The sequence below is a fragment of the Sus scrofa genome, chromosome 1, assembly GCF_054392235.1.
Source record: "Sus scrofa isolate SSC_HxYL_T2T_F1_AM1 chromosome 1, Sscrofa_HxYL_maternal_Yorkshire_Landrace_v2.0, whole genome shotgun sequence".
In the NCBI taxonomy this organism is placed as follows: Eukaryota; Metazoa; Chordata; class Mammalia; order Artiodactyla; family Suidae; genus Sus; species Sus scrofa.
Genome location: NC_139383.1, coordinates 57,873,073 through 57,882,091, shown reverse-complemented (window position 1 = coordinate 57,882,091; position 9,019 = coordinate 57,873,073). Strand labels below are relative to the sequence as shown.

General features: G+C 38.2%; 1 protein-coding gene across 11 annotated transcripts in view; it reads right to left on the bottom strand.

Moving 5' to 3' along the window:
• Positions 1–324: 324 nt before the first annotated feature.
• CASP8AP2 (caspase 8 associated protein 2) overlaps positions 325–9,019 on the bottom strand; it is a 30,533-nt gene continuing 21,838 nt past the window's right edge. For 9 of the 11 annotated variants that reach the window (XM_021090042.2, XM_021090064.2, XM_021090036.2 and 6 more), the window contains 4 exons: positions 5,681–8,816; positions 3,438–3,537; positions 2,685–2,737; positions 325–967 (listed from right to left, as the gene is read on the bottom strand). In XM_021090042.2, the coding sequence (XP_020945701.2) occupies positions 964–967; positions 2,685–2,737; positions 3,438–3,537; positions 5,681–8,816 (3,293 nt within the window). In that variant the 3' untranslated portion in view covers positions 325–963. Of the gene's footprint in view, positions 968–2,680; positions 2,738–3,437; positions 3,538–5,680; positions 8,817–9,019 lie in introns of those variants that run through there. The other 2 variants (XM_084960320.1, XM_084960330.1) reach the window with 1 other exon arrangement.

Below are 9,019 nucleotides of genomic sequence, written 5' to 3'. Positions count from 1 at the left end.
ACCATCAGTCTGGAGGGGGGAGGGTGAATATATAATGCACAGCTAGTTAATCCTTACCTGACTTTTCCAAATCTTCACCCAAAAGGAGGTTTTGTGCTGCCCTGATTTTGTCTGTAAGGACACCTGCAATACTGCTCACCGCCAGTACCTGCTATGAGAAAGCAGGCAAAGGGAACTGGTTTCCTCTGATGAATCTACTCAAACACATTCAGCCAGCCATATCCCCACCAAGAACCACTTCAAGATAGCCCCCATGTCCCTGACAATTTTGCCTTTAAAAAATTATTATGTAAACACACTAAAATAATCATTCTAATTAAAATATAACAGAACTTTACATGGTTTTATTTATACATTATAGGTAATGAAAGCAAACTTTATACAAAAAGTTTTATACAAAAAAAAAAAAAAAACAACCTTGGCCAGGCATAGCCATTTATGTTATGTGTATACACCCAAACATACATACACAAAGTATTTTACATCATTATAATTATACATATTTACAGTTACACTATTTAAATTATTTTACAATTTACCAAAATGAGAAGAGCCAGTTAGAAAAGCAAATAAAAATGGATGAAACAAAGTAAATAATAGTCGTTTAAAATGCTACAAAACTATTTTTAAAAATCTAGAAATGAAAGTCATTTCTTTGAAATATCAAAACTAAGATTTCAATACTGTCTTGCTGTTGCTTTTATCTTAATAACAAGTTCTAATTTGTTTAAAAATAAATATTGTGACCAATAACAGCTACACAAATCAGACTGATGTTAGGAACAAGCTGAACATGCTGGCTTGAGATTAAGAGTCAGCAAGTAAAAACAAATGCAGATTATTAACAGAATATTAATAGAATATGTCATAAAACTGTCCTCTACTTCCCCATTAAAAACATGAGGAATTCCAAGCTTCTGTGCAGTATGCAATATCAAGTAAGACTCCAAGGAATTCAGCAATTTATCTGTAATGTAAGAAAATGCTCAAGTTATGATTCTATTTTTCTGACATGACCATCTCATAAAGTGTTGTTTTTTTAAACTACTTTTCTACAGAATCAGTTTGGTAACTTTATCATTATACTCTGATTTTGACAAGAATTTGGTGAGACTATGGTACCTGAAGGAAATAAATCAGTTAAGAAACAAATCAGGAATGATATAAGCCACTATTTGTGCTATCATGCAAGCCACTAAAATCTCAGAATCAAATCTATTAAAAGATTATAAATTTTTAATGGAATTTGGAAACTTCAAACTAATAAGCATCACTTCCAGATACAAGTTAATTCTTTCATGAATGGACATTACCTTCAACAAAAGAATGGAGGTCATATTTTTGTTTTCTTTTTGTCTTTTTTAGGGCCGCAACCACGGCATATGGAGGTTCCCAAGCTAGGGGTCAAATCAGACCTGTAGCCGCCAGCCTACAACAGCCACAGCAACACCAGATCCGAGCCATGTCTGTGACCTACACCACAGCTCACGGCAACACCAGATCCTTAACCCACTGAGCGAGGCCAGGGATCAAACCCGAGTTCTCATGGATGCTAGTCGGATTCGTTAACCACTGAGCCATGACGAGAACTCCCTGGAAGTTACATTTTAAGGTAACATTCAGATAAAACAAAAAACCTCAGTTTAATTTCCTAAAGGCAGTGAAAATTTTAAAGTGCAGTGAATCTGAAAAATAACCAGATCATTTTTGCATTAAACTATTTTTAAAGGCTCTTTAGAATAAGCTTTTTCTTCAAATTCCCATTTTTCAATTCTACATTCTGAATTATATAAATAGAATTTTAACTTCGCAGTACTAGCAGCTTTTGAAGAGCTCATTAACAACCTAGTTGCTTTGAAAGGATACTGAAATTAATAGATTATCTAAAGACAATAATTTACTCTAGGTTTAGAAATAGATTTTTATAACTCAAAATTATTCAGAACCTTTCACAATATCCAAACATGATTTTTTATTTGGATTTAATTTACTTTAAAATTGGGTGTTCTGTACTCAAATAACTAGGACTACAAATCAACTGAAAAACAGTGATATGTTAAGTATCTTTAAAATTTTCCTTATGTAAAAGTCCAAAATAAGCAACTGGCTCAGTTTTTACAGAAAAAAACCTGATAAATATTATTGCCTCAATAAATATGTGCAAGAATGACTTAAAGAAACCAAAGAAACATGTCTGTGATCATTATTAATTTAATATGGTAAATCCTGTCACCTATTCAGATGACAATAGACTTCATGTTTCTAAGTGGATGTTGTGTATTTTAAAGTATTTTAATACTCCTAATTAAAAACGTGAAAAATGTTAAATTACAATGACTGCACAGACTTCACTGGCTATGAAATAGACTGCTACTCAAAAAAGTTTTTTCATCTGTAAAAAATTTGCTATCATCAAATGGATTTCTCCCCACCACAGACTCCACAGCAGTTAGATGCCATGCTGCTCTGAACTGCAGCAGGCTTCAGTGTGAGCATGTCCCTGTGGACAAGGTGACCTTAGAAACCAGCATGATCGACCATCCTCCAACCTGTGATGGAAGCAGAATCCAACAGGATGTCTCTCATCCACCACTCACATCTTCAGCAACTAACAGGCCACAAACTGCACAGGTACAGTGTTAAACATTTACTTTACTAGTCTCCGTAGAGTAACCATTAACTACCTGCATTTTGACTTTTCAAAAAGCTTCATTAGCTGCTGGAATCTTTCTGAGACCTGAAAAATTTTAAATGAGGGTTAATAATAAATATACTTTTTTATCTTTGATGAATATTTTCACAAAACATCTAAAGACAGAGAAAGTTACCCTCAAAGTAATATTTAGAAAAGCAAAATATCACAATAAAGGTAATTGCTAGTTTAACTTTTCAACATTAAACTTTAACAAGCAAATATCACTTATTGAGATCAAATAAGTAAACGGTAAGACAACAGAAAAAAGAATTATGATTGTTGCAAACTTCTTGCACAATCACCAAGTTTTTAACAGCCCTACACAAAGAGCCATACTTTTACAGAAGTTGGAGAGTAAATAGCTATATATTTTATTGTTTTGCTTTGTTTTGTTTTTTGCTTTTTAGGGCCACACCTGCAGCACATGGAGGTTCCCAGGCTAGGGGTCGAATCAGAGCCACAGTTGCCAGCCACAGCCACAGCCACAGCCACAGCAATGCAGGATCCAAGCTGCGTCTTCAACCTACACCACAGCTCACAGCAATGACGGATCCTTAACCAAATGAGCAAGGCCAGGGATCCAACCCACAACCTCATGATTACTAGTCAGATTTGTTTCTGCTGGGCCACAACAGGAACTCCAGTAAATAGATATATATTTTAAACACAATGAAAACTAAATCTAATTGTTTAGAGTAATAACATCTGTGAAACAACAGAGACGTAAAAACTGGGTAGTTACCTGATATGGATTTTTATTCAACTTGGCAGCTAAATAAGAAAATGTTTTCAATGATGGCCCTCTTTTCTGACACTCCAATAAGATTTCCCGGTCATCATTTCTGAAGGAGGAAAAATGTTATTTAGCTTTTGTAGCTTAGAACAGAAAAGCAAAAAAATTCTACTGCCTTAATACCCACCAATGAGAGTTGACATTTTTGGGAGTTCCGATAGCGGCTCAGTGGTTAACGAACCCAACTAGGAACCATGAGGTTTCGGATTTGATCCCTGGCCTCGCTCAGCAGGTCAAGGATCTGGCATTGCCGTGAGCTGTGGTATAGGTCACAGACAGGCTCGGCTCCTGAGTTGCTGTGGCTGTGTCTGTGGCCAGCAGCTGTAGCTGTAGCTCCGATTAGACCCCTAGCCTGGGAACCTCCACATGCCATAGGTGCAGCCCCAGAAAAGACAAAAAGACAAAAAAAAAGAAAAAAAAGTTGACGTTTTTGTTGAAACCCGTTAAAAAAAAGTGTAGATATACTAAAACGTGGAGAAAAGTTATCTCTGAGAAATAAGATTATGGATGATTTTATCTCTGAGTTCATACATGTTTCCCAAATTTTCTAAAACAAATGTACTCATTTACTTTTCCAATGACAAAGTAAGTGTATATAGTACTTTTTTTTTTTTTTTGCCTTTTTTTTTAGGACTACACCCATGGAATATGGAAGTTCCCAGGCTAGGGGTCAAATTGGAGCTGCAGCTGCTGGCCTATACCATAGCCACAGCCACTCAGGATCCGAGCAGCATCTGCAGCCACAGCTCAGGGCAATGCCGGATCCTTAACTCACTGAGTGAGGCCAGGGATCAAACCCACATCCTCATGGATCCTAGTCGGGTTCGTTAACCACTGAGCCATGAAGGGAACTTCTATAGTACTTAAAAATAGGGCCCAAACGTGACTACAGACTTAATAAGCAAGAAGAACCAAAAAGTAAATTAGAATCCAGGTTTTCTAATCCCTACACCTCTGCTTTTTCTGCATGGTCTGAAACAATGCGTGTTACCACAATCTCTGAGATTTTACCATCTGCAGGATATCTGAAATGAAGGCATGGCGGACTGTGGTATTAAACAAAACTGATCTCCAATTTCAACAAAATTCAGCCTCTCTCCTTATATTTCTGTCAAATCTGGAGATTATGCACATCTAGTCAATGGTTCACAACTGTAGTTAGTTACCCTTACGTGTGAAATGGGGTCTTTATTTATTTATTTATTTTTTGTCTTTTGTCCTTTTAGGGCCACACCGGGAGCACATGGAGGTTCCCAGACTACGGGTAGAATCAGAGCCATTGCTACCGGCCTACTCCAGAGCCACAGCAACGCCAGATCTGAGCTGTGTCTGCGACCTACACCACAGCTCACAGCAAAGCCAGATCCTTAACCCATTGAGCAAGGTCAGGGATTGAACAGGAAACCTCGTGGTTCCTAGTTGGATTCATTTCCGCTGCGCCATGACGGGAACTCATGAAATGGGGTCTTTAAATCGGCATTTTTTTCTTTTTTTTTTTTTTTGCCTTGCCCACGGCATGCAGCAGTTTCCAAGCCAGGGATGGAACCTACACCACGGCAGCAAACCAAGCCGCTGTGGTGACAATGCTGTATCCTAACCTGCTAAGCCGCCACACTGGAACTCCTAAATCAGCATTTCTTTAAAAGTTCACATAAAAGGCAAAAGCACAACCCGTTTATGAAAAATTTTAGGGAGAAAACTCAAATTACATACTCATACTTCTGTCCTATTCACCACCTGTCATTCCTCTTTCCAAAAACATGCTTATACCAGGTACCTTACAAATGTGAGAGTTTTTTCATTGAAAAACTAGTTAAAAAATGATGAAAATTTCTGTCTGTAATGCTAAGACACATTCCCCGTTAAGAGCCACTGCTCTAAACTATTCTACAGTACAGCTGGGTTGTATCCTAGAATGTATCTTCCACCAACTCTGGCCACTTTTTTTAGCCACACTCATGGCATGTGGAAGTTCCCAGGCTAGGGATCAAACCCACACCACAGCAATGACCCGAGCCACCACATCGAAAATGCTGGATCCTTAACCCCCTGAACCACACAGGAACTCCTAGCCACTTTTGAAGTATGTCATCACTCTCCTTATTTTGTGATGGGATAAAACTATGATGGCATGACAGATTTCTGGCACCTCAAAATTCCCTGGTGATTTAACAGTTTCATAAGATTCTTACCTTGTCCACAAAACTATAATTTCTCCCTTCTTTTTAATAACATTCTTTGCAGAAAGACTTGTGAGAGAAGTGGCAGGTGCTGCTGATGCATCCTTAGTCCCTGGGCTTGCCTTTAATGATGAGGGATCTTTAATCACTTCTGGGGCCTTTTTCTTCTTGGCTTTCCTCTGGTGAGCTTCATCATTCTCACCAGAATCTTGGGTAATTTTTTTGGTCTTTTCCCTAACGGTCAAGTCTGTTTCCTTCTTCTGTTTTTTCTGAGAAGAACGATTTAGATCAGAAAGGTTTTTTCTCTTTTTGTGAGCATTATCCAAAGCCCCAGGCAACTCCAGACTATCAGAATTTGACACCAACTCTGATTTTAAATCATCCTTTTTGACTTCACTCAAACTGGGAGTTTCAGAGGTTAAATCGATACAGGCTTCCTCGACAATGCATTCCACAGGCCTGTCTGCCACTTGCACATTTTCTTCCTTAGAGTTATTTTCATCTACACATATCACCTGACACCCCAAGTCTTCAACAGGTAAAGCAGGATGGTTACTTTCATTTTTACTTTCACTTGAAACATCTTGGGTCAAGTCAATAAAAGCATCTACAGTTTCAGGCTGCATACTGTCTAATGTTGGAGCATTCTGATCCACACTGCTTCCAGAACATCCCAACTGACCAATATTTAAAACTGTTACTTCTATTAATTCCCCCAAGTTTTTGGTCTCAGTGACTGGATCTTTTGTGAGGTCTATATATGTGTTTGGAAGATGATCTGGGACAGAATGTGGAACTTCTTCCACTGGAGGCAATTCTTCAATGTTTTCAGGCACTTTGGGTTGCCATGCTTGATGCAACTTATAACATTCTTCGGCCACTCCAGTACTGGGACCCACTTTACCTGAAGCATCTTTAAGAAACTCATATATATCAGGAACCTTGGTTTGTATCATAAAGTCCTGTTCTTCATGAGCTGATTTATTGCTAGCAACATTTTCACTGGAATTTTTCAATTCCTCCACAGATTTTAAAACTCCACTCTGACACGAAACATAGTCTTTGTCGGCTGCTTCATCAGCTTCCTTTTCCACTCTAGGCAAAGATTCATCAGCCACCATATTCTGCTTAAGACCAGGGGAGGTAGATGGTGCTGCACGCCGTATTTTCACAATGAAATGATCGTTGGACTTTTCCATTATGACGGCATGCATGGGCAGATTCGGGTGGTACTGAAAGCCTGGAGTAACAGACCGGCTTGTCCATGACGAAGAGCAACTTGACTTACTGCTTGAGTTATCAGACTCCAGGGCTAAGTGAATATCCTGTTCAGATGCATCCTCTTCCTCAAGTAAGGCATCTTCACTAAAATGGGCACTAATAACTTCTTCAGGAGTTGAATTAGCCAAAATTTCTGGCTTTAAGAAACTGAGATGACCATCTGACTTGAGAGGCGATGGTACTGTCAAAGAGACTGCTAGATCTTCAAGAAGTATGGAAGAAATGCAGGGCTTGCTCTTTTCTGAACTACACACATTATCTTTACTTAAAGCTATGTTAGTGGACACTTCAAACATACAGTTTTCATCCAAAACATCAGGATGAACTGGCAAGGAAAGCCCTGAAGACAGAGAAGGACCTTTCTCAGATGACAATAATGACCAATTATCATCACCAATCATCTTAGGACAGGGAGAAACCACCCCTGACACGAGTTCTTCTTCCGTTGTACAAGCTTGTATAGATTCACATTTAAGAGTATCTAGTAGCTGTTTCTCTGGTGTCTTTAACTCCCACTCACTTTTTTCAGTACAGTTAACGCTGTTATCCAAAAGATCAGAACCTTGCAACAAACTTTTAAATATCTCTCCCATCTGTGCATCACTCACTAAATTAAAAGTAAGGCTGGATGCTTGCTGCTCAGTAAGAATCTCGAAACTGCGTTCCGACCTCAAAGCAGCATGCTGGGAGGTCTGTGCCTCCTCTGCAGTGCTGCCTTCGATTCTTCCTGGCTTTTGGGTGCTCAGGCAGTTTGGTTCTAAGAAGCACCCTTCAGATTGAGGGTCCTTAATATTATCAAAGCAAGTGTTCATACTTTTTTTACTGTCATGCTTTACCGTGTTAATATTGGAATTATTTTGCTCTTGATGTTTCTCCTCAGATTTTTTACATCCTATTGAAGACTTGGAGTAACCAGAACCTACTGCTTTGGGAGTTTTCTCTTTCAACATTTCTTTACTGGAGTTGTCTGCATTCCCCTTCTGATAATTTGAATGTTTTGCTTTCTCCTTATTTATCTTTTCAAGTTTTCCTTCATCACTGTCACTGCCAAAGTTTTCGGAGTCACAGAACTTCCCTAAGGTTTTCTTAAGCTTTGCAAACAAATAATCAAGTTGCTCATCTACAAATTTCCACAATTTTTTTTTCATATCTGGTAGTTGCTGTTCAAACAAACGGTCCACGATGCCATTCTTTTTAACTTGCTTAAGTTTGGATTCTATAACATCACAGAGATTCCTCTGCAAAGTAGTCACTGACTTGGAGATTCTGGATAAGTCAAGGTGTTTAATTAGTGATGTAAAACTCAAAATTGCTGACTCAATAATTCTATGAAACTGTATCACTGAAAATTTTACCTTGAATTTCATATAATTTTTCCTCACGTGTTTTCTTATCATTCGTAACATGTGCATAACCTCTGGGACAGAAGAGGGTGTGGCAATAACCGGAACTATTTTTTCAAGGCTAGAAGTGCTCATTGACCTATCTTTCTTCTCTGTTTTTGAAGCTCTGCTTGATTCACTGCGTCTCTTATTCCATTTGCTTTTGGTCTGATGGATTTTTATAGAAGATATCTTCCTATTGTCTTTATCCAAATGCACAGTGCTTTTCCTACTTCCTGGGCTAGCTTTTGTGCTCGGCATTTGAGCAGAAGCTCTTGGGTTGGCACTTTTCTCAAAACTCTTTTGTGGCTTAGGTTTTTCGCTGTCACTTATAATTTCTCCTTCTTCTAGTTCATCTAAAGATGAGTTCTTGTTGGAGTCTGCTTCGGTAAACTTGTCAGATTTGTCAGTTGGTTTTTTATTTTCCTTGTTGAGATCCGATTGAGTCTTGGAGGTAGAATGAGCTGAATTTGGTGGAAACACATCTGTGGAAGAGAAAAGTATATTATAGTCACTTGACAACTAGAGTCTTTGTCATTTAACATTTTCATACTAAATATAACCCCCAAAGTAAATATTGAGGTAAGTTATTACTTTTATAGGATTTTTTCAAAAAGCAGAATGTTAATGACTTATTTATGTCATTAGTCTTTACTGGTCTCAGAGGTGCCTGACAACAGTGACAGTA